The sequence below is a fragment of the Stegastes partitus genome, unplaced genomic scaffold (assembly GCF_000690725.1).
Source record: "Stegastes partitus isolate 25-593 unplaced genomic scaffold, Stegastes_partitus-1.0.2 Scaffold1644, whole genome shotgun sequence".
Taxonomy (NCBI): Eukaryota; Metazoa; Chordata; class Actinopteri; family Pomacentridae; genus Stegastes; species Stegastes partitus.
In genome coordinates, this window is record NW_007579375.1 from 41,665 (window position 1) to 68,102 (window position 26,438).

Genomic DNA, 26,438 nt, shown 5'->3' on the forward strand with positions numbered 1-26,438 from the left:
TTTACAGGTTAATATCCAAGATTACCATGTTCTGAAATGTATGTCCAGGCACTCTAAAATGGGGTCAAATTAAATATTTCACATCCAGGATGTAAAATTCTGCCTTTTAGTTCAGTCCCTCCACGCTAAGTTGCAGAACAAGTTAATTTGAATTAACAAAAACAACTGTTTCCCCTCTACAAATACTTTACTGTCTTGAATGAAGAAGTTACTGCTGCAATTTTGGTTCCAAAATATATATTTAGTTTAAGCAACAATAAAAACTGAGTCTCTCCTATTAGGACATACATTTTTTATTCCAAACAATTTAACCAAGCTTGGTTGCCAATTCCTTGGCCTTTGCCTTCTCCAGCTTAGTGATGCGGGCTGTAGATTTAGGGCCCATGATACCACCTCCCCAGTGACGACGGATCTGGAAAACAAGTTGGCAGAGATTTAAAAACAGGCATTTTGTTTTGATACAATTAAGCAATATTTAGAAAAGAGACGAAGATGAACACAGTTAACGAATATTCACCTCCTCGTATCTGTCGTTGTAGTTGGTCTTGATGGCTTCCACAAGCTTGGCAAGTGCACCTTTATCCTCACTGGAGAGAAATGAAACAAGACATTCAATATATCAACTCTTTCTGGAGATAAAACTGCCAAACACTTTAAAAAAGCTTTCATGAGAGCACCATCAGCGCTCCCGCTGGCTTCTGTTAGACAGATCAGGTAAATGTCCTGCTAGGTCTAGTGTGTAAATGAGTAGAGGACACTGACAATTAAATGGAAATCACTGCTGCAAAAACTAGACCACAAAACTGATCTTAAAAACAGGATCATGCAAGACAATTGAGGTGCGAATTAAGGTTAAAAGGTTACTACACTTCAGACTAATAGTTTCCAAATCTGTTTTAGTCAGTCATGAAGCACCAACTACGTACACATTTTTACTGGGACACAACAAATTTCATTTTATGTTCATACTTACGGGTTAATCTGTGTGAAGGCAACTGAAGTGCACGTCTTTCTGTGCACCAGTCTGCCCAGTCTAGCCTTGCCCTTGACGATGCAGTATGGGACGCCCATCTTGCGGCACAGAGCAGGCAGGAATACGACGAGCTAAAGAGGCAGCGGAGCCACAGGCAAAGGTTTAAGTATTTCAGGAACACATTTTCACCTTTAGTTCATACTAGTAAATAATGTTAAAGTTAAACAAGACCAAGAAGTGCAATGTCCACAATGAGTCATTGTCAAAACTTGTTTTTGCTTTGCGGTCTCTGCTCAGGGTTAAAAAGCTCGTATGTTTGATCCACACAGAGGATTCAGGTGAAGAAATTCAGACATCATTGCCAGTGACCACTTTCTATACTGAACTGGACCTAATATGCAGCCAAATGTACACATCTTACCTCAATGGGATCCACATCGTGGGCAATGATGACCAGCTGGGCCTTCTTGCTCTCCACCAGAGAGGTGACAGTGTTCACACCTGTATAGAAATGGAAACTTTAATTTCTGATGTGTCAGCACACTGTCCAGAAAACACAGTTTCACATTTTGGCCAATGCTCAGGGTTAAAAAGCTCAAAAAGCATCAAGGCAAGTTTCAGGTGAAGAAATTCAGGTCATCACTGCATTCAGGCCAAGTTAGATAATGCTATTCTAACAAGATCATAAAATGTTTATGTCAACATATTAATGCCAGTATAAACAGAGGATGTTCACCAGCACAAACTGACTCAACCAGCTTCATACAGGACACATGTTCCTCTTTATGCCTCACCTGCACGGAGGACAGGGGGCCTCTTGGTTGGGGTATCTCCCTTTCCAGCAGCCTTCTGCTCAGCACGAGCCAGCAGCCTCTGCTTCCTTTCCTGCTTGGTCTCTGGCCTGTACTTGTGGGCCAGCTTGAACAGTTGTGTGGCTGAAGAGGAACACAGCATATTAAAACCGTCAGCCAACAAACTGTGGCTACATGCACTGTTTATTCTAAAATAACACACATTACAAGTATTTCAAACATATGCATCAGTGATCTTGGTGGAAATGGTCAGCACAACTGATCAGATAGCAAATATTCGTTCACATCATTTGCAAATGATTATGTTGAGACTAAATCTTTCTTCTCCAGGTTGCTGTGCCACAACAAAGTCGTGCAACCTGTGCTACTGAAAGCACCTTACCGGTCTGGCGGTCCAGAGCCTGGGTGAACTGGTTGATTGCAGGGGGAACCTTCAGGCGCTTGTAGAGGATGGAGCGCTGCCTCTGCAGGCGGATGTAACGAGGCCATTTCACAAAGCGTGTCAGATCACGCTTGGGCTGAATATCCTGGCCTGTGGTAAACAACAACAACAAATGTTCAATATCTCACATCACACAGAGTGTCTTTGCTTTTCAATCTAATGTGCATCAGCGATCTTGGTGGGAAATTGTCATCAGTGGTCTTAAGATAGCAAATATTCGTTTACATCATCTGCACTGTCTCAAGCTTCCCCAAAATCCTACATGCAGCTACTCACCGATGCCAAAGTTCTTTGGCCTCTTCTCGAACAGGGGATTGACGACTTTCTTGGCCTCATGTTTCTTGGCCACGGAAGGGGCAGGTGCCACCTTCTTCCCCTTAGCCTTCTTTCCCTTAGGCTGTAAAAGAAAACAGCATTATTAAGGGATCCATAAAAGCAAACTTAAAATTAAATTAACTTTTTTCAGTTCCCAAGTAAGGCAGGTTTATTTTCAAAGTTTACTAGATGAAATTATGGGGGGTCACAATTTTGCTTACTCCAACATTTGCTAAGCGCTAAAGCAACATGTCCCACCAGTGTCCAATACTGTATAACCATTCTGTAATGTGTAATGAATGAATTCTTACAATATGTGCAGACATAATTTTCTATACAAGTGCAATGGAACTACATTTCAAAGTCTTAAGATTTTCAGTCTCCTGCAGTGTGAACTCAGTCTGTAAAAGCGCTTACAGTACAGGTACAACATTAAACCTCGTGTGTAGTGTTTAGATTTTCTAGCATGTCTGGCCTTCAGTATCCTTAGCTGTGCCCACAACCTAAACTATTTTCAATGTTGTTAAAGTTGTCTGAAGACCAGTTAGTAATGCTCAGTCCTGCAAAAGCACACACTAGGAATAAGGCTAATGCGCATCTCAGTCAAAACCCCATGCTGGCACAGTGCTGTCGGAGGAATGCCATACACTCAGAGCTCAAAACCCATGCAACGAGCTTAACTGCTACTACTTCACATGTCAACAAATGCGTTTTTACATTAAGTAAATACAATGTACAAATCAAGTACAACTTAAAGAGTTCAGCAATTGCCTTAACATGTAACGTTAGCTTGTTTAGCAGCTAAGGTAATGCTAAGGCCCATTCACTACCGGTTGAACTAGCCGGACACACATTTGTATCTCACTAGATAGACAGAGAGCACCATTGTGCTTCCGTAAGTTACATTGTTAAGATACCAAAATAACAACCAAGCAGAATAAATGTATAATGAAGCGAAAGTGCTCCTGAAATCAAGCGTGTTCACCACCGTTAGCTTTAGCTTCCGACAGGCAGCTACAGCGCTGCTCGTACCGGCTACACTTCAGTCAGTTCAGCCAAGTTTTTATCAAAAACAGCAAAACGTCGAAACACAATATCGACATTAAATCCACACATAGGCTTCCGAGAACCTATAGATACATTCTACAGTAGAAGAACAACTTTGTGGACAAGGATGCAAACAGATACAACAGCTATAATTATCCGAGAGAAGGATCAGCTATGTACCCACCATGTCGGTTCAGGCAGAAAGGAAGACCGAGGGATTCTGGGTAGGGTAAATACCGCGAGGCTTGCAGCGTGATTACGTGGCTGCGCTTAAACCGATCTGAAATCAGATCTTACAGCGACTCACCTAATCCGGTTACGTATTTTTACAATTTAGGAAACTGACTTAAGATCAGTGCTGCAATCTTCACATACAGGAGTTGAATTAAGACGATTTGTACGTCACACTCAACTCGGCGGAAACGATTGCTTTTATTTTTCCAACAATTGGCAAATTTCCAAACTTTCTAATGAATAAACATTAGTATTAGTAAAGTATTATCTATAATACAACAAAATACATGTCTAAAGAAAACCTAATCGTAACTTTCCAGTGGATAAATTATTTAAATATCTTATGATAAACTAGAAACTTTTTTTATGCAATGAGTTCATTTATTTACAAAAGCATCACTTTGTTTGACAAAAGAGAACATAGTTTCAGTATTTTAAATAAAACAAATGTAAAAGGAAAGTTTGTATTAATTAGTATTTACAAATGTATTAGTAGTAGTTGTTGATTTATGATATTAATATTGTTTAATTTACAAAATTCCTATTAATTTGTATTAATATTTAAAACAAAATCATTTAAATAAAAAATATATACAGATATGACATTAAAAACGAACAGTGAATTAGTCCTAATTGAATGAGCCATATCCATTGTGCGCAATAATTCTTCAAGACTATTTTTTTTCCTTTTATAAAATTATGAATATTAGAAAAAGAGGTTTACAACAAACAGATTTTCGTCTGCATGTTATTCTGTCAAATACTGATGTTTCACAAAGTTCATCAAGGGTCACTAAATTTTCAGTCATTTTAAAAACTGAGATCCACCAATAGTTGTTCATTGTTATATTTATATTCTTGTGGATAAGGACCAAGTAGAAATTACTTAAAATCGACACAGAAAAAAAACTAAAAGATTTTTGCATTAAATTAGATAAGTGATGTCAACCTTTCATGAGAAAGAATGACATATTCATATATTGGAGAACAAAAAGGAAAAGTCTGGGGACCCTATGTGCAGCATGAAAGGACAATGTACAGTTCCCCACTGTTGGTCATTACTCATACAAGCAAGAACTTGAGTTGCATTACGGCCATATGACAATAATAAAACGATTGAAAGTGCCCTCTAAACATGCACTGTAGATGGATTTTCCCCATGATTCAAGAGTCAAGTGAGTCAATTAAACATTAGGTCTGTAGATGTTTGCATCATTATCTATCATTATTAAAACACTTATTTTGAACAGTGCTGCTTTATCCTACTGGGACTCGTTTGAGTGAGGCACACAGCCGCACAATATTACGTCACTTCCGTAAACAGGGAGCTTTAGGAAAACTGGATAAAAACTAGTGAATTGAGCTCAATTGAATCGAACTGAGTGTCTATCTATCTATCTATCTATCTATCTATCTATCTATCTATCTATCTATCTATCTGTCCAACTATATCTGGTTTGTAGTTTTACAAAACTGCACTTAGCAAATGTTACATAAAGATACGTTGCTAACAAGGAAACAAACTTATGAACCTGGCTTTAATCTTCAAACTGCCCCTCTCTGAGTGCTGTTTAAAGCAGTGGGCTGGCTCTACAAACTGACGTGTCCTGCCTCCTCCTCCTCCTCTACCTTGCGTCGTGCCGTGCCGGGCCGTGCTGCGGATGGGGGTGGGAGGTTGTTCGGGGATGGTGGGCCGGGGTATTGCGTCGCTCGGCTCTTCTCCGCGGTACCTTTGCTAGCTTACTGTCACCTGCTCGCATTCAACATGGATCGCTCACGAGAGGATGAAAATTAGCCGCCATCATTGTGGCAGTTGCTTCTGTTGGTAAATACGAGCCGTTCATAACAACTGTTGTCATCGCTGCAGCCAGGTGATGATTTCTGAGCTTTCGTGGGTAAACAGAGGGCCTGTCACTCTGCAGAGCTGTCAGCTTCTGTAGACACCGTTTGTGGAGGTTGCTGCGAAAAGGTAACCTAAACAGTTATGTAAATATCTAATATATGTTTGGGTTATCAAGTAGGGGCAACGTACATGTGATTTCTGTCGGGGCATAATGTGATTTGTTCTGAGATGATGAAGCTAACGTTAGCTACAGCAGCCTCTCTGCTGAATTATTACAGTTTTATTACTGCCTTGTCAAACTAGCAGACGTCTCCCTGAAGAAAGTGAGTAGCTATGGCTGAACAAGACGTTTGTCCTCACCTGGACTCAATAGGCGAGGTGACCAAGGAAGACCTTCTGCAGAAATCTAAGGTGGGCTTTCATTGATTTGCAGAAAGTGATGCTCAGTGCAGGTCATTACCTGTATGTCAGATGGCCAACACACTCCTGAAGGCTGTCATGTGACTAGTGATCAGTTCACACTATAATAACAACCACATCAGCAGTAATAAATGCTGATGCCTTTGTTTGTTGAGCATCCCTTGTGTTGTGTGTGCATATGATATTTTTATTTGTTTCTGAAGAGCTTCAGAAGAAGACAGCCAAACTTCTCTTTCTGTTTTTAAAGATGCTTCACTTCTCATCAAAGCAGCGTCTTCATTTCTTCTGCTCACAAATGTAGCGTGAAGTATAACGCCTTCAGGAACAAAAAGAGAAGTTCAGTTGTTTTCTTCTGAAGGTTCTAGGATCCCTGATCACTGATGACATTTTTACTTTATCACAGTCTATTAATATCCTCTTCTTCTTTCTGCAGGGAACTTGCCAGTCATGCGGAGCCGGGGGCCCAAACCTGTGGGCCTGTCTGCAGGTAAGGTCAAGTCCTGTTTTCATTGTTTAGTCATTGCTCTCTCAAAGGTTGGCTTGTTTTGCTTGTGCACCTCACAAAAAGGATGACTACCGCAACAGGATCTACTACTGCACTTACCGTAAATCATTTTATATAGCGAGGCCAGGTGAATGCTTAATAATTGATGATGAAGTGATACATAGATGTAGTTAGAGATGCAGCAGCTCTCAAGTTCAGGCAAGCGAGAAAGTTTGTCGATTGATTTTGAATGACGTTGACAGATAATGTGACTAAGTCTTTAAAAGATAGAAGAGAGGATTGAAAAGATGTAAGGTCATATCTCACATGGTGTTTCTGCTCTGTAGAATGACTGCCCATATGTCGGCTGTGGAGAGTCCTTCTCTGATCACAGCACCCTGCACGCACAGGTACAACCCTCTCACATTAGACATCCCTGCAAGCTTTTTTCCCTCCTGTCAACAGCCCACCTTTTTGGCTATTAGAGGCAACATATTGCATCGATTAACTATAAGAGAGTCCGCTGAGTGATTGTTTTTATGTTTACATTAGGCCAAGAAGCACAACCTGACGGTGAACCTGACGACGTTCAGAATCTGGTGTTATGTGTGTGAGCGGGAGGTGTTTCTGGACTCCAGGCCTGCCCTGGTGCCGGTACCTGCTGCACCCCACCACTGTAAAGCCACAGAGCAGGTATGAGTTCTGCTCAACTCATTATTATCTGTCTCTCCCGACTTGGATGAATTTAAATGGAGAAAAAAAAAGATACTAAACAGTATCTATTAATCATCTTCCTAGGAAGCAGCTCCTCCGCCAGTAGGCCACCCACTAAAAGCAGTGCCAATTGCTGTTGCAGAGGAGGAAGGTTCAGAATCAGATGAGGATGAGCTCAAACCCAGAGGTACGCTGTCAACATTAAATGAACTACAGCACATTTAAATCGCCTTAAATCGAACTCATGTGTTATAGTTGTGGTATTAAGTGCACATAACGTCTCAATAGAAAATCTTTAAGAATCATATTCAAACGATGGCACTGTGGCGAGTTACCAGCCCTGTTTCCTTTAATCCACACTAACAGTGATGGTTAATCTTTAATCTGAGTAGTATAGATGGACCACTTTCTGTGAAGGCAAAGAGCCTCATGGGTGATTCTTTTCATTATTGTCTGTAGGCTTGACGGGAATGAAAAACATCGGAAACTCCTGCTACATGAATGCAGCCCTTCAAGCCCTGTCCAACTGGTGAGTTCACTTCCGCTCATTATGTGACCAATTAACAGGGATGTTTCTGGTTTTTTTCTGTGTTCATTTACGCAGATTCCGTGTGTTTCTTTTCCCTCTCTTTCGTCACCAGTCCTCCTCTTACTCAGTTCTTCCTGGACTGCAGTGGACTGGTCCGGACTGATAAGAAGCCGGCTCTATGTAAAAGCTACCAGAAACTTATCTCAGAACTCTGGCATAAAAAACGGTAATAAACACATAAAAGTGTTATAAAACTTTCTAAATGGCACAAATACAGCTTTATAATTAGTATAAAATTAGACTACTAGTCGCTAATTAATCATTCATACTAAAATATCTTTTATTCTCATGACTGCTGCCCTCGCAGGCCCAGCTATGTCGTCCCTACCAGCCTGTCACACGGCATCAAACTAGTAAACCCCATGTTTCGTGGTTACGCTCAGCAGGTAGGGGCAAGCACCCAGCAGGTAACTACACCTGGCATCACTCAACAGCAGCTTGACACTGTCTTTTCCTTTGTTTTCATACCGTTAACCCCAGTGTATTTTTTATACACATTCTTTTAAAATAATTTGACTTTTGCAACAACAATTGTTCTATATGACCAAAAGTTGAGTATAGGTTGCTTACCCGTTTGTGTATTTTAAAGGATGGGATCACTAATGTTCAGTCTGTCACTCTTAAAACAGCTGTCAGGTGTTAATTTGAACATTATGTAAGAAACAGGTCCTAATGGCTGGTACGAAGGCGGCTAATGTCACAGCAAGCAAAAATGTTTTCAGTTCTGACGGGTGCCTGAATGTTGTTTTAAGACAAACTCGAAAAATGTGAACCTATCCTTTGACGGCTGGTTCAGGTTTCAAATTTTAGTGTTTTTGCAAAGACGGACAAAGTCATCGATGCCTTCTTGCCTCGCTGTGCAGGAAACAGTGGAAAAACTGTCGGAGAGGTGAAATATGCCCCGTATAATCACTTTTTATTTTTGTTTTTTACTTAAACTACATATACTGCATAAAATATACTTATATTAGCCCTGATATCCCTCTTAGATAAGTTTAGCAATATAGTTTTTAAAATACAGCAAAGCAGTTAGCTTAACTTAGCTTAGCTTAAAGACTGAAAGCATAAAGAAACAGCTACCCACAAGCTATAAAGAACAGGTTTTGTACAAATTAAACAAAGAAAATATAAGATGTTAATTAATAAGCCTTAGAGGTGCTGATAGTGTTACTATTCAACAAAGCTAAGCTAGCTGTTTCAGGACATGAAGCTAAGCTAATCAGCTGCTCACTTAGCATACAGGCTGAAGAGTGGCAACTCTCAGCAAGAAAACAAATACGTCCCTTTTCCTTTAATGAAGCTGCAAACTCCAAGCTCTCCAAACTGCTTACGGAAACACTGAAAAGGCATCCTAGACTTTGTGTGATTTCTTGTGAAGTAGGAAAAATAACCGGATTATCCCTTAAAATACACAAACAAATAAACAACTCATCATACTTTTGAGTTTGACTTGAGTTTGTTTGATTCTGAAAAAAGATTTTAAAAATTATGTGAATTATTTTGAAAATCCCTCCAGTTTTGTGCATGTTTGATTGGTTTGTTTGACTGTGAGTGATGTTAACAAGAGTTTGTAATGCGTTTTGTCTGTCTGTAGTGGGTATAGTTAGTGAACAGAGTATCCTTGTGTTGGTTCTTGCAAATACACAAAATGATTGCTTGTTACAAAGAATACATACGTTATATCTCACACATTTCTCTGTCCATCTTCTTTTTTTGAAATAGTTGGGCTTACAGACATTAACTTGTACTCCTGTTTCTGTGTATGTATCAATATGAGCGCATTCTCTCTTTGAGTTTCTTTTTTGTTTTTTCCTGCTGCAGGACACTCAGGAGTTCCTGCGCTGTCTGATGGACCAGCTGCACGAGGAGCTGAAGGAGCCTCTGACAGAGTGCAACATGAGCGGGGAGGGAAGCGACGGGGAGGAGAGAAGAGACGGAGACCGGTCCCCGTCTGAGGATGAATTCCTGTCCTGCGACTCTGGCTCCAGCAGCGACCGGGGGGAGGGAGGAGGTGTGGGCGACAGGGAGCTGCTCATGCAGGACGAGTGCGACGGGATCAGATCACCGGCGGGGGGAACGGTAGGTGTCACTACCGGTGCGGTGATCTCAGAGAAGGAGAGGCTGAAAGAAAGAAGGGTGTCCGGCTCACCCCTCCGCGGAGGCTCGCAGGAGATGGACGAGGATGCAGATGTGGACACGGCAGCTGAGGAGGGGGTTCCTGAGAGGGGAGAGGAGGAGGAGTCAGCACCAACCCCAAACACTGAGACCCAAAGTCAAGAGAACAACCAGACCTCTAGTGCAGGGCAAGGGCCGGTCCAGAGCAGCAACGTCACCTCAGGTGAAACCCCAGCAGGAATATGAAAGTGGATTTTTCAGGTTTATATTTCATATATATGATCTTTAGTGTCTAAACTGTCGGTGTTGTGGCTCCGATGTGCTGCTTTCTAGAACCAGACAACGAAGCATCAATGGCCCAGCCCCAGTCCACTCCCTGTAGTCCTGTGCGAACCCTCCAGGAGCTGCATCCCAAACTGTCCTCCAGTCCGCCACGCTCCAGCCCCCTCCGCTCTGCAGGGCCTGCGTATTCCTTCAAAAAAGGTAAGTGAATGTCAGAAGTTCAATTCTGAAGATGTTTCACTTTTCATTCAAGATGCATGATTATATTTACTGACTCCTGGGAGAGTCCCAGTTTTTTTAAATGTCTGCCTTGCATTTGCACCAATACACTATATGAGAGTTGGTAAAGACTCATTGGCAGTCATGAAAGCTTTGGAGACACATGTATTATGAGCTCAAGGCACCAATCTGATGAATTCAGTAAGAGTTTGAAAGGTTTTACATATGCAGGAGGCCACTTGTGGGCTGCAAGGTGGAGCGGTGGTTAGCATTGTTATGTCACAGCAAGAAGGTCGCCGGTTCACACCCCGGTGAGGACACCCAGGATCTTTCTGCGTGGAGTTTGTATGTTCTCCCCATGCAGCGTGGGTTTTATCCGGGTTCTCCGGTTTCCTCCCACACAGTCCAAAAACATGTTGAGGTTAATTGGTGATTCTAAATTGTCCGTAGGTGTGAATGTGAGTGTGCTTGGTTGTCTGTCTCTAAGTGTAGCCCTGTGATAGACTGGTGACCTGTCCACCCTGAGTCAGCTGGGATAGGCGTCAGCCCCCCCGCAACCCTAGTGAGGATTAAGCGGTGTATAGGTAATGAATGGATGGAGGAGGCCACTTTTCATCTTTAGATTTGCAGTATTGCCCTAATGTTCATAAGTATATGGATGACTTTAGAGGATGGACTGTACTGGTTCTGGAATGATCATTTGTTCTTGTGCATCTACTGCTTGTCAGCCATATGAGCAACTTACAGCCAGTTGCTCAAGAAACAGTGATATTGTTGAGGTTAGCTGAAAACTTTTGTCCAGGCTGAAATAACTCATTGACGATGAGATGGAGGTGGCACAAAATGTGATACAGATATCCTTGGTGCCCAGACAGTGTATCCCTGTGACTTTAGTAATCCCTTGACTTTTGTTTCATTGCCATCATAAGGCTGACATTTGTGGTTTTGATTAAAATGTCAGTACATACTTGTTATGACCTTTACTAATGCACCGGGAAACGCAAGATGTAACATGTTTAGTCTATCTGAAAAACTAGGCTCTGCAAGAATGGGGCCAAAATGATAAGAAAGGGCTGCTGAGATATTTTCGTCTAACAATAGAAGACAGAAAACATTTTAACAGAGAAGCATCAAATAATATTTCAGAGAATGGCAGCAAAACAAAACCCTGCTCTAATTTAATCTGCAGAATCAAACACAAAGACAGTACTAAGCTTCCTCATGAACGACAAAGTATTAGAAAAAGAAAAAGGAATAAATAAATGGCAGAGAACCGCTACAGGCTTTCTGGAAGTTACACTGGCTGGCTTACAAGAGACGCTTTTATCAGCGAACCGACAAAGACAAGAATGGGCTTAACAGAGCTGAAACAAGATACTGGCAAACACAGCATTTTAGTAACAGCAATCCAACAACCGGCCCAGCGGCCAATTTGCAAGAATCCCTGATGCTGAGGGTTGATATACAGCTCGACTGACGATCAGATGGAGTTCAGCTGTCGGTGATCTTGCCCTCCACTCATGTCTCAGTTTGCACATCCTTGATCCTTTTCTCAGCTCCTCCCCTCATGTCCCTCCCACCAGCGATCTGAGTGGAGGAGGCGAGGACGAGACACGAGGAGAGAGACGTCCTTGCCTCAGAGCTGCTGTTTCAAAGCAACGTCAGTTAAATGTGATTTGTGGCACCGCTGCATCATCTGTCTGTTTGTGTTACAGCCTGCTGCTGCTGTATTTAAGAATCTCTGCTAGATGAGTGTGATGGTGTTTATAAAAAAATACTGTGTATATTTACTTTAATTCATGTCGTCCAGATGCATTTTAGGGATTGAGCCATCCTTCATGAGGGCTAGCTAAGATTGATTTGCGGGTCACAGGGAGAAGGATGGAGGACAGAGGAGACATGAAGGCTCAAAATAAAGAACTTAGATGAGCTTGTAGGGATTCAGAGGTGTGTGACAGACCTGAATCACAGCAAAAGAGAGAGAGAAAGTCATCTTTCAGAGAGAATCGGGAGGAAAGTCAGTGGATGTAACAATGTTTGATGGATTGTCATAACACTTGTATGTTGTTATGACTTCTACTGTTTGTTTAGCACAATCAGGAGGTTGAAATTTTAATCAGCCTAATACTACATTTTATATCATATTGACAAAATCAAACTTACTGATTGTTGTTTGCTAATTATCAAACGTTAGCGTGGTAAACATGCTAAACATTGTGCCAACTTAAAATTCACATTTTAGCATTTTCTTTGGGTCACTGGGTCATTGGGTGACTCGGTACAGTCTCACAGGTCCGCCAGCGTGCCTTAAGTCTCTCCCATTAAAGATCGGTATCATCTGTGAAGGTTTTGGATTTTGTAAATGCTCACTCAAGTCTCATCAGAGTATCTGAACCACTGGTTTTTTGCTGCACCTTTGTCCCCACTACTTCCATGTAGCTTAACATAGCAGTATTCTTCTCTGTCGAAGGAACATCTGAGGTGTAACATCTGTAGTGTTAGTTTAGACCGAGGTGACTCCAGCCTCTGGGTTTTGTACACCATCCACACAATTTGCTATATGGTTCCCAGTTTTGCCGGCTAAAGATGTTTAAACGTTTGGAAATTACTCAGATTTAATTCTAATTTGAATAACTAAAATTACTGTTACTAAAAAGTAAGAATCTTCAGCGTACAACAGTCTTTCATTACAGTAGAGGCAGGAGACATTCTGTTGTTTACCCTTCCATCATCCTCACACAATAGTTAAGTTCTCTGGGTATACGGTGCATGTTAAGTCCAGATCAACAGTTTGTCCTCTAAAATCGTCCGTTGCTGTCGTGTGTCTTCCAGCTCAGCTGCTGCTCAGTGCCAGGAAGAAGAAGCAGTCTCACTATCGCAGCGTGATCTCTGACATCTTCGACGGCTCTATCCTCAGTCTGGTCCAGTGTTTAACCTGCGACAGGGTGAGATGTGCTGCACTCGTTTAAACACCAGGGGAAGCTACTTGCATATTTAGAAACGTGTTCAGCGTAATTACTTTTTCAGTAGTATTTGGTCAAAGTAGAATTACAAGGAAGTATGACTTGTGAAATCTTTAATTTTAATAATTATAAACAGCATTTTATATGATTTGAATAATTTGTAAAAAAGCAGAAAGGACAATTATTCACAAATAACTATGACATTTCTGAAAATTATTTGGTTTGCACATGTTTGTTTGAATTTTCTGCATAATATTTATTATTATTAAGTTATATTCTTTTGTTTATTTGAAAATAAATTGCTTAAACCTGTACTCTTACTGTTGGAGGCATGCTGTGTAAACCAGTTCTCTGAATGTGTGACAGGTCTCTACGACAGTGGAAACCTTCCAAGACTTATCCCTCCCTATTCCTGGCAAAGAGGACTTGGCAAAGCTCCACTCTTCCATCCATCAGAACCTGCCAGTCAAGACTGGAGTATGTCCCGACACTTACGGCTCACAGGGCTGGATCTCCTACATCATGGACTCCATACGCCGGTCAGTGGGCTGTGGTTAACATTTAGAAGAAGTGAGCATGTTTGAATTCTGTCGAATCCACTTGCATATATGTGGTCATGTGACTCATATCTTTTAATCGGGTGTGTTTCTGGTAAAGGGCTTCGTGCTGACGTTATCTTCGGATAAAGTCAAACTAAAACCAAAGCATGACAAAATAGGCAATGTCAGGAAGTATGACTGTGGAGTATGTTTTTTACAGAGAAAGTAGGCAAGTAGAGTCTTAAACTGTCATGCTCAGTTGATGAATGACCCACATTTTTCTGAAAATCAACAGCTGCGGGGAAAAATGAGAACTTGCAGTTTGGTCTTTTTGCAGTAGATGGCGCCATATGTGATTGTGAACACTATGCTGAAGGGCTTTGTCAGATCTGTCACGTTTCAGGTTTTGGCAAAAATGAAAAACAGCATGACAAATGACCCTATAGTTTTTCATAAATCACCCATGGTTCTTAATTTCATGGATATTTTTTGTGCCTTGTGCTCTAATGTGAAGGTTCATGACGCATGCTCTCACTTTGGCAGTGATTGGAAGTAGGGAAATACCACACCTGATTCCCTTTGATGATTCGTCAACTTCTTTTTTAATACTGACACAGCTTGTTACTACATGGCACCATGGATCAATTATTTGATTTATGTCAAAGATGGTGAAACTTTGCTTCCTTTAATAACAGCCCTGAGGACTTATGGAATCAGCCCAGGACTGATGTGTTGGAGATATTAGGGAGGCCGAGGAGCGCTCTGAAATGCTTGATGAGGTGAAGTGCTGAGCCACCCATCAGGAGTGATTTTGCACTTTAAGGAACTGTAGAGGGGTTTTGACTGGACTAGTTAGTGAAGCAATGGGTTAATCCTCATTTTATACGAGCCAACTGCTTTCTTGTTTAATTCCGTAAAAGTGGGCTCACTTCCCCCCAACTGTGTCATCTGCCTTCATCATCGTAGTTATTAGGACAGACATGTTGACACACTTCCTAGCTTCATATTTACTCATCGACTAGAAGTTCCATATTTCAAAATCACTGTCAATGCCGTGATTGTTGTAGACTTGAGGTTCATTGATGTAACACCATGACACAGAAGTATTATTCAGCATTTTGTCTGATTTGTGAAGCCAGTGAAGCATAGTTTGCAATTTTTACACATTTCAGCAAACATGTAATCTGTGTTTTCATATTAGCAAAGGGTCAAATGATTATGAGTAGGGTGAAAATGGCCTTTCCACTGTTGCCAAGAGCTTGCTCAAAGCAAGTTGTTCGGTTTTTCTTCTGAGAATTCTAAGGTCTTGACCTATCTATTTGTGCTTTTTTTCCCTCTTAGTCGCTATGACAGCCAATCAATCAAATCAAGATTTTGAGCAGTTCTAAAGAAGTGTACGTTCTTTGCGCTGTTTGCTGGCTGACAACTATCAGTGTCATCTTTAGCAAAACGTCTCTGGTAAACTCTATTCAAACTTCCTGCCTATCACCAGACGGCACAAAGACAAAGCTAGCGTGCAGTTAGTGGAGCATCCAGCAGCCAAAGAGCCAGATATTTCCCTCAGGAACTGTTGTCGACCAAAACAGAGCTAAAAGGAGAACCAATTTTGGGCTCCAGATGAACGTTTCTCTATGTTGGCTGAATGTGTAAATAGGCAGCTGCTTGCCAACAAGTTCACCATAAGACCTTAAAGTGCAGTTTCCAACTTTACTGCTCTGCCTTCTCCAATCCACTCTGTTGTTTCAGTCAGCCAAGTGCAGAGCATATTTAATTTGAAGAAATGGATGCCCCAGTGGCCTCGTTCTAGTAGTAAGAGCACTCCACTTGAGATGAGACCATCCGAGGAGCGAGCCTTTCAGGACGCTCAGGTGCACTGAGGCTGAAAGCTGCCTTTTGAAGTCTTTGCCATCAAAGACCCCTGCAGGAGCTAATATCAGTCCAGGCAGCATCGCTTTCAGGTTCATTTAATCATTACATGCTGCTGACCCACATGAAGGTCAGTTTTGTCAGTACGATCCATGTCAGGATGCAGACGAAGGAGGGCCTGTGGGTGTTTGTGCTCGTAATGATTACACGTGTTTGTGTTTGTGCCTTTGGACAGGTTTGTCGTCTCGTGTATCCCCAGTTGGTTTTGGGGGCCCATGGTAACACTAGAGGACTGCCTCGCTGCCTTTTTCGCTGCAGATGAACTCAAAGGTAAACAACATTAAAATGTCCCACTCACATACTACGATTGTTTTTATATGTCAGAATTGACATTTCTATTCATTCTCTCCTTTTGCAGGAGACAACATGTACAGCTGTGAAAGATGTAAAAAGTGAGTATGTGATTTAAAGTCTAGGTTGTTTTAAGAAGCAGTCACATGCTTCAAGTTAAATCATTCATTTACACTCAGTATTTATTCTTCATGTGCACGTATTTACACACTACTTTGTGCTCCGCAGGTTGAGAAACGGTGTCAAATACTGCAAAGTGCTTAAGCTTCCAGAGGTACACGTTTGTTCGTTCTTTACTCTTATCTCTTTCCTCCTGCAGATAACGAGTTTAGTTTCGGTTGCTGTTATCACCATAAACTGAGGGTTTTTTGTTCTTTTTCGTTTGTCGCATAGATTCTGTGCATTCACCTGAAACGCTTCCGACATGAGGTCATGTATTCGTTCAAGATAAGCAGCCACGTGTCGTTTCCGCTGGAGGGCCTCGACATGCGACCTTTCCTGGCTAAAGAGAGTCCATCTCAAGTCACGACTTATGATCTGCTGTCGGTCATTTGCCACCATGGCACAGCAGGAAGTATGAGATAGATTCATTTCCTACCGATAAGAGCAATGCACACATTATTTTCTCGGAAAGTAAGCAGTAGTTTACAAGTGCCTGTCTGATGCGAACTTGATTGTAAAGGTTTCCATATATTCTTCTTCTATATGAACGCAGGTGGACACTACATAGCTTACTGTCAGAACGTGATCAACGGTCAGTGGTATGAGTTTGACGACCAGTATGTGACCGAAGTTCACGAGACGGTGGTGCAGAATGCAGAGGCCTACGTGTTGTTTTATCGGTGAGCATGAAATTTACACCAAATCTACACCGATTGATTCGAAGTGTTGTTAACGACTGTATTTTTTCTGGACCGCTGCAGGAAAAGCAGCGAGGAGTCAGTGAGAGAGCGGCAGAAGGTGGTGGCCCTGGCTAATATGAAGGAGCCCAGCCTGCTGCAGTTCTACATCTCCAGAGAATGGCTGAACAAGTTCAACACTTTCGCCGAGCCGGGCCCCATCAGCAATCACACGTTTCTTTGTCAGCACGGGGGTGTGTGGTAATCGTGGTTTCCTTTTCGTGTTAGGTTTTCTGAGGTCAAACTGAGGCCTTTTTTTTTTTTGCTGATGAAACATTCACATGCCTTCTTAAAGGGGAACGCCACTGAGTCTACAGATAGTCAGTCATTTACTACTCAGGTCTGTGGAAGCAGTTTGAGGCTTTTGATGAGTTGCAAACAATGAAAAGTTACTTGAAAGACGTTACTTGAAAAAAAAAAAAAAAAAGACACATTATACATTACTTAAAAAGTAATTCTGTAACATTATTAACCCTCTGAAACCTAAGACATTTCTCTGTGCTTTTTGGTTCAGTCAATTTAATTCAATTCAGTTTAAGTCAATTTTATTTATATAGCGCCAGTTCACAGCATATGTCATCTCATAGCACTTCAGTTAGTAAGGTAAAGACCTTAGGTTTTTTAAACAGAAAACAGGAAGAAAGAAAAAAACAGAACCAGACCTACGGAAGGTGACTATCTGCCTCTATCAGTTGGGGTGAGAGTTGAATACACTCTCGTATTTTTACTCACGATGCATTAATTTTTCACTTGAATAGAAAGTCTTGCACTTCTGTGGAAAGAGTTCAACCATGACTAGAAGTGGAGAGAACTGAAAAAATGTCTTGTGTTTAGTGTAATATTAGGTTATAATGCCTTAAATCATAAAAAAAATAAAGGAAATTCATTTTATTTATTTATTTTACAGAACTTGGAAAAAGAAATCAATGTATACAACAAAATGAGATATTTTCCTCTGCACCTACAGTATTGAGACAGTTCGATTTTTATTCTGTAACTCCAGTCGTGACTTGATAATCCGACACTAAATGGTAAACCTTCTTTTATGTCGGATAGCAAGGCTGTCGGATTGTCAAGACGGAGGCTGAGATACAAGGAGGGCTTGATGCTTGAAGGGTAGTTTGTTGTTAATTTTTGTTCATATTTGTTATAATAACTAGTAGGGCTGGTCCCAATAGCACTTTCTGGTCTCTGGATATTCAGGCCCAATTAATGATGAATATCAGAATATTTGGAGCGGTTGGGAGGACACTTCCATGACGGGGGAGCGCTCTGACGGGGTGGAAGTGGCCGGAATGCACAGGCAGTACTTGGCTGCTGATGCTAGTTTAGGACAGCAGTCACACTTTTGTTTCCACCATCGGTGACGGCGGCGGGGGAATGGCGGATATGCTCCACTGTCACCATTTACTTCTGTAAACACTGAGCACACTCGCTGCATGTGACGTCGTCGTGTCCTCTTCTGTGCATGCGGGACACTTTTGGGTCGTATGAAGTTCACACAGCAGATCACATTTAATTGGAAATGTGAACGAACTCACAAATAATCGAATTTCACAAAAAAATCTGAATTGAGCATTAAGTCCTGCAGTCTAAACGAAGCCAACCTGTCGGATTGTCAAGTCAAGTGATATGCCGTTATCCTTATTTGTGACATAAAATGTCATGTCAGAGTCAGAATCTAAGGCTGTCGGTATGTTAAGGCCATTTTTAATGGGTTCCACTCGTTTTTCCTAAAAACCTGTCGGACAGCAAGGTTTTCAGATTGTTAAGGGTCGGATTATCGAGTCACGACTATAGTTAGCCTCCCATTTTATAAAAAATGTACACTTGCTTGCAAAAACATAGTTTAGAAAATTATATAAACCATTGGAAGTTGTTCAGTATGAAGCAGAGAGATGGTTTGTTTTTGCCAGGTGTAGTTTGGATGAGCCATTGCATTCAGCTCACCCACAGCTTCCTAAAACGTGTTTCTATCTTGTTTATGAAAAGTTATTTTCCAAATTATTTATCAGATTTGAATGTGCTGAATGATGGAGAGCAGCAGTAAAGGGAGGTTGCTGGCCTCAGTAGACGTTGCACCTTCCAGAACTGATAATTCCCAACATCCCCAAAAAACAAAGCACAAGGCTGTGTCCGCCCACAGAATTCCCCCATCAATACTTTCTGTGTTTTTCTTTTGGATTTGTGCGATAGCTGGCCCCGTTACGTGTCTTAATTAGAAAAACATGGCTGTATTGTTCCTGTGAGTTTCGTGCCATCATTACTCAAGAGGACTACAAGAATGAGGGTGTGGATTTTGTGTAGGAGGAGAAAAAAATCCACCATAGAGTTTTTACTGGTCTCCTGTCCAGACCAGGAAAGATTTCTTCATTAACCTTTACATGTTTTACCTCTCTACAGGGATCCCTCCTAATAAATACCACTACATAGATGACCTGGTTGTGATCGTTCCCCAGAACGTGTGGGAGTACCTTTACAACAGGTAAGCATGCTAGAATTTTAGCAGAATTCATGAAAATATTCAGTCAAAAAGAAACTCAAAAACACATTTAGTTCTTTGTCCACATCATAATCTGATTTTATAATAACATGTTGCCTGCAATGTGGCAGTTTGGAATAATACGATAAAAGTACTGGGACCCAAAACCAACTCTTGAAACCAGTAGAACACGACTGGTTCAAACACTCTGGTGGATGTAGAAAAACATTTAAACAACAACCCTCTAATTACAGGTTGGCAGCGTTTTGCTAACACGCTCACCACAGCAACTTTATGAGGTTATAAAAAGTCACTGTAGCTGTTTACAAGACAGATGGCCAAAAAACCATCAGTAGGTGCAACTCATGAACATCTTCAAATCGAAGCAATTGAACGTGCTTCTTCTTATTTCTTCCAGTAAATGTTATTATATATTCACAGCTGAGGACATATAGTGTGTAACACTGTATTTGCAGGTTTTCCTTGATCCCTTTAGATTCTATACTATGTCTGAATTATTCAGTTTATAGCCAAGATCTGTAAACCAAGGCCTTAGCTGAATGTTGATTGAAGATTTTCCCGTGTATGCATGTGTTCATATTCATACATCTGCATACATATGAACATGCATTCATATGTCTTCATCTGCGACTCTATCCTTGAGTTATATTCTGTTTAATTTTGTCCTCAGTTTTGGAGGCGGCCCAGCAGTCAACCACCTGTATATGTGCGCCATCTGTCAGGTGGAGATTGAAGCTCTGGCTAAACGCAGAAAAATGGAAATAGACACTTTCATCAAGGTAAACGCCTGCAATCTGCAACGGTTCACCTGTGCATGAATGTATCGTCATGCTTTGCGCTGAATGGGAATTTTTCTCTCGTCTGTAGCTGAACAAAGAGTTTCAGGCTGAGGAGGCTCCTACGGTGATCCTGTGTATCAGCATGCAGTGGTTCAGAGAGTGGGAGAGCTTTGTGAAGGGCAAAGACAACGGTACAAGCCTGCAGTTAGATAAAGACAGTCGCACATTCAAGTTCTTTGTCTTTCTCTCTTTACAAAATGCTTCTTGTTTTCCCAGAGCCACCTGGTCCCATTGACAACAGTAAAATTGGTGTTATGAAAGGAGGACACATACAGCTCAAGCAAGGTAAACCTTTGTACTGGTAGAGCAACGGTGGAAATGAAACGACTAGAGGGTCAGTTTTTACTCGTGCTTCTTGTCTTAGGTGCAGACTACGGTCAGATCTCAGAGGAGACATGGCAGTACTTGTTGGGTATTTATGGGGGAGGCCCTGAGATTGCAGTGAGACAGACCGTGGCCCCGGCTGACCCCGACAGCCTTCATGGAGAGAGGAAGATCGAGGCGGAGACAAGAGCACTTTGAGATAAAGAGGTTGGTATCCTTACTTGTTGGGAAACTCTGCTTATATACTTGTCAATCACAATAATCCCCCATAAGAACTTGCATTCAGCTATATGTTTGAGTGCACTGTGGGTAATGTGTAACAGTCTCCTGGAAGCTGTGGTCTTGGAGCATAAAACATTTCCAGCCACTTTGCTTACGTCAACCACATGAGTTCATAAATTCCTTGTGGTCAACAGAGGGAAAAAATATCTGCACATGTGGCCAACAATAATGGAGGCTATCAGACGGCGGTAAATTCACTCTAGAGAGCTGGACGTGAGGCCCCTGTTGGTTTTCATATTGTTTCTCAACTCTCACCATCTCCAGGATCTTCTGACTCCCCTTTCCACTCCTGCCCTCACAGCAAGCTGAGGAATTTGCACCTTGGTGAAGAAGCCCCATCGTGAGCACTTTGTAAATGTAGCAGCGTATTATTCCGAAGCCATGCCGCAAGAGGAGAAAAACGGTACCTAAATATCACATAGTTTAATTTATTGGGTAAAGCTGATCTTCAGTGTTAAGGTGTAAAAAAAAACAAAACAAAAGAAAAAAACAAGACGTCACGTCAAAATCTCTGGAGCTGTTTTTGGTAGCTATGGTGTCTCAGTGGCCGCTGTAGTGACTAGGTGTCATGTACTGCTGAGGTGGCCGTGGCAGGCGGACGGCTGCTCGAACGCAGAGCCCTGCGGAGGGCAGAGCTACAGTTTGATGTTTAGCTTGAGGACTTTTCTTCTTCACCGGAAGCAAAAAAAAAAAAAAACCAAGAGACATTAACAAGCTTTCTGTTGTATGCCTGTTTACTAGTTACATAGCAACAAGTTCAGACATGAAGTGAGAGATTTCAAATACATCAAACTCTTGCACCTCCAACCTTAAATACACAGTGCACTGAGCCCTCAGGAATGGAAGTCTTTTTTTGTTTGTTTTAACAGTGAAATGTTAAGATTAATGACCTATAAACACCATTGTAGGTTCGTTTGAAACTACAAAGCATGCATGCGTGGGTTGTAAAAGACGATTTTTCAGGTTCAAAATGCATGCAACTGCAGCTATTGTTTTGGATGAGTTAGTACATTTCACTGACAAGATGAGATGCTGAGATTTTTTTTTTGTTCCTTCTTCTTTCAAACAGACAATTTATCTGTTTATGTGCTCAACTATTTAAATATTGACTTGCTCCTGTTTAGTTTTTTTTTTTTTCCAAGCACTATCAAATAGGCATAAGGGCATATATAGATATAAATATTAACAACATAGAGAAATGGATGTTTTCATAAGTCCGAGGTTTGCACATCTGAGGGGTCACAAGAGAATTTTGCGCAACAAAATATCATAACTGGCTTTTCTGACAAGAGCTCACAAAGAAAGTTTGTAAAGCTTCAAGAGCATCAGTGTAAATGACCGTACGTTAGTTTTTCGTAGAAATACCTGTATTTTCATGTAGACCAGTGATGCAGTTTTTGTTAAACCAAGAGATGGCAGTGTTAAATATAAAGCTACTCCGCACCATGTACCAAGTAAGCATTAAAGAAATAATCACAAATAATTAGCACAATATGGGAAAAAAATGAAAACCTGTTACAGAAAGGAGTCATTTCTGATAGTATTTGAGTGAAATTCTATTTTTTTTATTTGGGCATATTTTCCTAATTGTGCACGTTTGGGTATCAGGTCATTCAACAATCCAAATGTTACAGTCTGAAGTATTTGCTTGCAAAAAAATATGTGTGCAGTTGTAGATTGTGTTACTGTTGAAGATGCGTTTTAAAAGTTTATGTACAATTCATCCTCTCCAGCCCAATTAGTACACCACGGCTTGTTTACTTAAATTATGTAATGGTGTAAAGTTTAGATTCCTCCGCTCACAAAGCAAGTGATGAATCAAAACAGTCTTGTAACTACAGCGCTCTGTGTTGAAAGAAACAAGTCATCCAATCATCTTTGAGTCACAAACAGAGCAGAGCACTGGAACAAGTGTGTGAGACACACTGACTTCTGTCTGAGTTTCTCAGAGGAGTTTTATTTAATAATTGTTTGCTGGACCCAAATTCATCAAAAGAAAGCTCACATGTTTTCCTAAATTGTGCAGCTCATCTTGCAGCATAATCAATGCAAGATTTATGATCCAGGTTGGAAGCAAAGAGAAAAGGCAGTTATTATTACTAAATCCCCTGAGCCACGTTACATAAAGAGTTAATGCACCGTTACTACATTCGCTTCAAATCTTTTACTTGACTAGCAATCATTAAGGGAGCATTTATATGCATCAGACCCTCACAGAGAAAGAAACCCTGCAGAATTAGAAGAGAAATACTGCTGCTCCACTATTACCAGTGTACAGTAAAGAAAAAATGTCTTCAAAATGTATAATTTCCAAAGCCAAATAATAGAAAATGGATGTGAATGCTGATTTTAATCTTTAGATGTCATATAGTACAGAGTTGCTACTGGTTCCAGAAGGGTTTTCCCCATATTTGTTTCCATTTGTCCTCTTAAATCATAAATTTAACTCTCCCGCTGAAGCCACAAGTTTATGTTTATTTTCATTTCGTTCTTAGAAGTCATGTTTTGTCCATTATTATTGTCACGACAAACTGTTTTAAATGCAACAAAACCCCCTGAGCTCCTACTGCTGTGACCCTGGAGCAGAGGCCAGTCAGAGGCACAAAACAAATGGCCAGCAAATTCAAAACACCATGATTGGACATTTCTTGCAGAAGTGTGCCTTGGGAGTCGTAGGTAACTTCTCCCCTCAACATTTTATGTACACAGACCTACTGGGACGCAGTTAACCGTTTATACTGATGATTCAGCCGGGAGACATTCCTGTCAAGTGCTATGAGTCAAGCAACATTTTCATAGGAAAATCGATGGGTCTTTCAAACAAATAAATGGGGCTTTCACATCTGGAACCAGGGGTGCTTTAAATAGCGGCTCCTATTTCACCACTCTCTTGACCAGGGGACAGTCATTCTTACTTCTGCTTCCTTCCCTTATTTGTACCAGCCTTAGAAAAAATGAGATCTGAAGCACAGACAAGCAAACTGCCAGCTGAAATGTAATAAAATATAATAGTCTAATATTTCATGATCTGCAGGACCATCAGCACGTTGAAACAGGTTCAAGCACCTACACACCCACACTTTTCTTTTGTAATGGTGGAAAATTTGCATTTACATTGTTTGGAAACCTCGGCATTCATTTACATCGACTCTAGATAACTCTAGAGCCGTGAAACATTAAACTCTCAGCCGTATTTCACTATAAGATCAATCAGAAAGGGTGGCACAAAAATTCAATCAGAATACGTTGTTTGTGTTCATTGAGATATAATGTAGGAATGGACATAAACTCAGAAAAGTATACGAGTCTATTAATTAACAGATGTGAAAGAAATTAATAAATTTGAAATCACTCAAACTTGCTTTCTTTAAGGGGCCTAAATAATACCACCCTTATGTCTGTTCATTAAGTATTAAGATACAGCTAGCAGTTAGTTAGCTGTTAGTTTATAGACTGGAAGTACAATTAGCCTTTTCTGTCCAGACCTCAGAAAATCCGCCCAACACCTCTGAAGTTTACTAATTAACATATTAAATCTTGTTTGCTTAACTTGTACGAAAATTTAAACTTAAAAACGACAGAAGGTAGAGCTAGCTGTTTTCACCATCTTCCAGTCTTTATGCTAACTCAAGCTAGCTGCTGGCTAGCTGTAGCTTCACAGTTAGCTTATCCTGCAAGGTAAAATGGAAAATCTACATCTTAAAACCTTTTATATAAGTAAGACTTAGTTGTGAAATGTCTATCTCTACATTTAGGTCTACTTTGAAAATCTGAACATTGTCATAGTACAGTTTCAAAAAGCTCAACAGATATTAAGAGGTGTAATTATGAGAGGCGGGATTTGCCAAATAGTTTCCTGACAATATATCTAACAACGTAAATAGAGATTGACGCAAAAATATCCAACATGAACACGTTTTATTTTCACCACAGATGTTTTGACCTGTCTATGTAAGAAAATCTCAGGTGTAACTGATAAAGTCAACTGTGTTCATTCAAGTTTGACAATAAGCTAAGCTAAAGTAGCGCTTAAAAGTCCTTGACCTGGAACTGAAAGTCGGCCGGTTGGCAGCGTTTTTCCCTATTTAAACCTTCTTTATGAGGAAAAGCCAAAAACAACACTGCATTTTATATTTTCTAAAAATCAACACTTATTATTCTGTCCATTTTTATTAGCTATTTTACTTTTTATTTTCAACTCGAAAATTTAAAGCTAATGGCTGCTTTCACACCTAGCTAATCTCACTATAGTGGCTAATAAAAAAGCTAATATTTTCCCAGCTCTCTCAGATGAGGGAATAAAATTAAGCGTATTATTCTAACTTTTTTATTTCTTTCCACCATTTTCCCTTTCCCAACCAGTCGAGGCAGATGGCAGCCCTCTCCTAGCCTGGTTCTGCTGGTTGTTGCTCAAATTTCAAAAAAGGTTTTGCTATAGAGCATTGCCAATTAATCTGTCAATTATTTTCTTGACTTAACAATTAGTTGTTTGGCCCATAAAATATAAGAAAAAGTGAAAAGGGTGAAAAGTGTTGATCAGTGTTTCCCAAAGACCAAGCTGATGCCCTCAAATGTCTTATTTAAGTCTAGAAATCAAAGACATCAAGTTTACTGTTGAAACCAGAAAATATCCACATTTAAAAAGCTGCAGTCAAAGCTTTTTATGTCAAAATGTCTGCCGTGCCTGTGGACTGTGTTTGAGCTGATGATAATTCATGCCTCGTGTTTTAATTTTTTAATTACATTTTTTTAATCTATTCAATACTTTTAATAAGAAAAGCCACTGATTTGTCCGTTCTGTCTGGTGTAATGTTTGTTCTTTTCACACATTTCCGGACTGTATCTACAAGAGATAGTATTAATACCACAGTTACACGTGTGCTATGTTTAGATACTTTTTGGGGGATTAAGTGCAATGAAATAAAAGACAAATCTTTGTGCAATCTTAGCTCTGTCGTCAAAGCGATACTGGACAGTTTGAACAGCTGACAGTAAAGACCGGGGCTGTGCAGTTTATTGTAGCGCCACGTTAAAGGAGTCTTGAGTGGCGGTTACATAATTATTCTCACCTGTGAGGTTGTTTGCTTGTGTTACAGCACGTAGCTATGCGTGTGAGATTTCCATTTCACTGCATTGCTGTGGTTGGACAGTTAATCAGAAATATCATGCCAAGCAACGGGATGTCATTGACTCATGTTTTCCTGGTATTTGACAGTGTGTGGCTCTTGTGGTCATGACAGTGGTGATGCTTTGATAACATGGGAGTTGAGTGGTCGACCTCAGTTCAATGGGATGTCTTAATGTCTGTATAATTGATGTAATTACTTATGACTGGTTTAATGATTAAAATTGCCTGGTCTTGATTTTGAACTTGTTTTTTTTA

The 26,438-nt window shown here is 40.7% G+C and overlaps 2 protein-coding genes across 3 annotated transcripts; one reads left to right on the forward strand and one right to left on the reverse strand.

Annotated features, from left to right (window-relative positions):
• Window positions 1–275: 275 nt before the first annotated feature.
• Window positions 276–12,136, reverse strand: rpl7a (ribosomal protein L7a). Of its 2 annotated transcripts, XM_008301230.1 has the most exons (9): window positions 12,127–12,136; window positions 3,774–3,798; window positions 2,504–2,624; window positions 2,168–2,317; window positions 1,768–1,908; window positions 1,395–1,474; window positions 974–1,104; window positions 518–587; window positions 276–412 (listed from the first exon to the last, which is right to left on the reverse strand). In XM_008301230.1, the coding sequence occupies exons 2-9, from the start codon at window positions 3,774–3,776 to the stop codon at window positions 308–310; spliced, it is 801 nt and encodes a 266-aa protein (XP_008299452.1). In that variant the 5' UTR covers window positions 3,777–3,798; window positions 12,127–12,136; the 3' UTR covers window positions 276–307. The 2 variants fall into 2 exon arrangements, with proteins under 2 accessions (XP_008299452.1, XP_008299451.1); XM_008301229.1 differs by lacking the exon at window positions 12,127–12,136 and having other exon boundaries at window positions 3,774–3,848.
• usp20 (ubiquitin specific peptidase 20) lies at window positions 5,545–26,425 on the forward strand. Its single transcript, XM_008301228.1, has 25 exons — window positions 5,545–5,792; window positions 5,970–6,077; window positions 6,520–6,573; window positions 6,918–6,980; window positions 7,123–7,263; window positions 7,369–7,471; window positions 7,744–7,813; window positions 7,926–8,039; window positions 8,181–8,259; window positions 9,695–10,211; window positions 10,322–10,471; window positions 13,322–13,434; window positions 13,819–13,991; window positions 16,093–16,187; window positions 16,276–16,309; window positions 16,437–16,482; window positions 16,602–16,782; window positions 16,924–17,050; window positions 17,132–17,301; window positions 19,511–19,592; window positions 20,281–20,389; window positions 20,478–20,580; window positions 20,666–20,734; window positions 20,814–20,980; window positions 21,320–26,425. Exons 2-24 carry the CDS (start codon window positions 6,000–6,002, stop codon window positions 20,969–20,971), a joined length of 2,829 nt encoding a protein of 942 aa, XP_008299450.1. The 5' UTR covers window positions 5,545–5,792; window positions 5,970–5,999; the 3' UTR covers window positions 20,972–20,980; window positions 21,320–26,425.
• The last annotated feature ends 13 nt before the right edge of the window (window positions 26,426–26,438 follow it).

Excerpts from the sequence above, each read along its gene's own strand:
- usp20 (XM_008301228.1), top strand. The coding sequence starts at position 6,000 with ATGGCTGAACAAGACGTTTGTCCTCACCTGGACTCAATAGGCGAGGTG. Across the intron at positions 13,992-16,092 it reads ATCATGGACTCCATACGCCG|GTTTGTCGTCTCGTGTATCC; the intron begins GTCAGTGGGCTG and ends GCCTTTGGACAG. Across the intron at positions 20,581-20,665 it reads TGTGAAGGGCAAAGACAACG|AGCCACCTGGTCCCATTGAC; the intron begins GTACAAGCCTGC and ends TTGTTTTCCCAG.
- rpl7a (XM_008301230.1), bottom strand. Across the intron at positions 1,105-1,394 it reads ACGATGTGGATCCCATTGAG|CTCGTCGTATTCCTGCCTGC; the intron begins GTAAGATGTGTA and ends CTGCCTCTTTAG. Across the intron at positions 588-973 it reads GCCTTCACACAGATTAACCC|TGAGGATAAAGGTGCACTTG; the intron begins GTAAGTATGAAC and ends ATTTCTCTCCAG.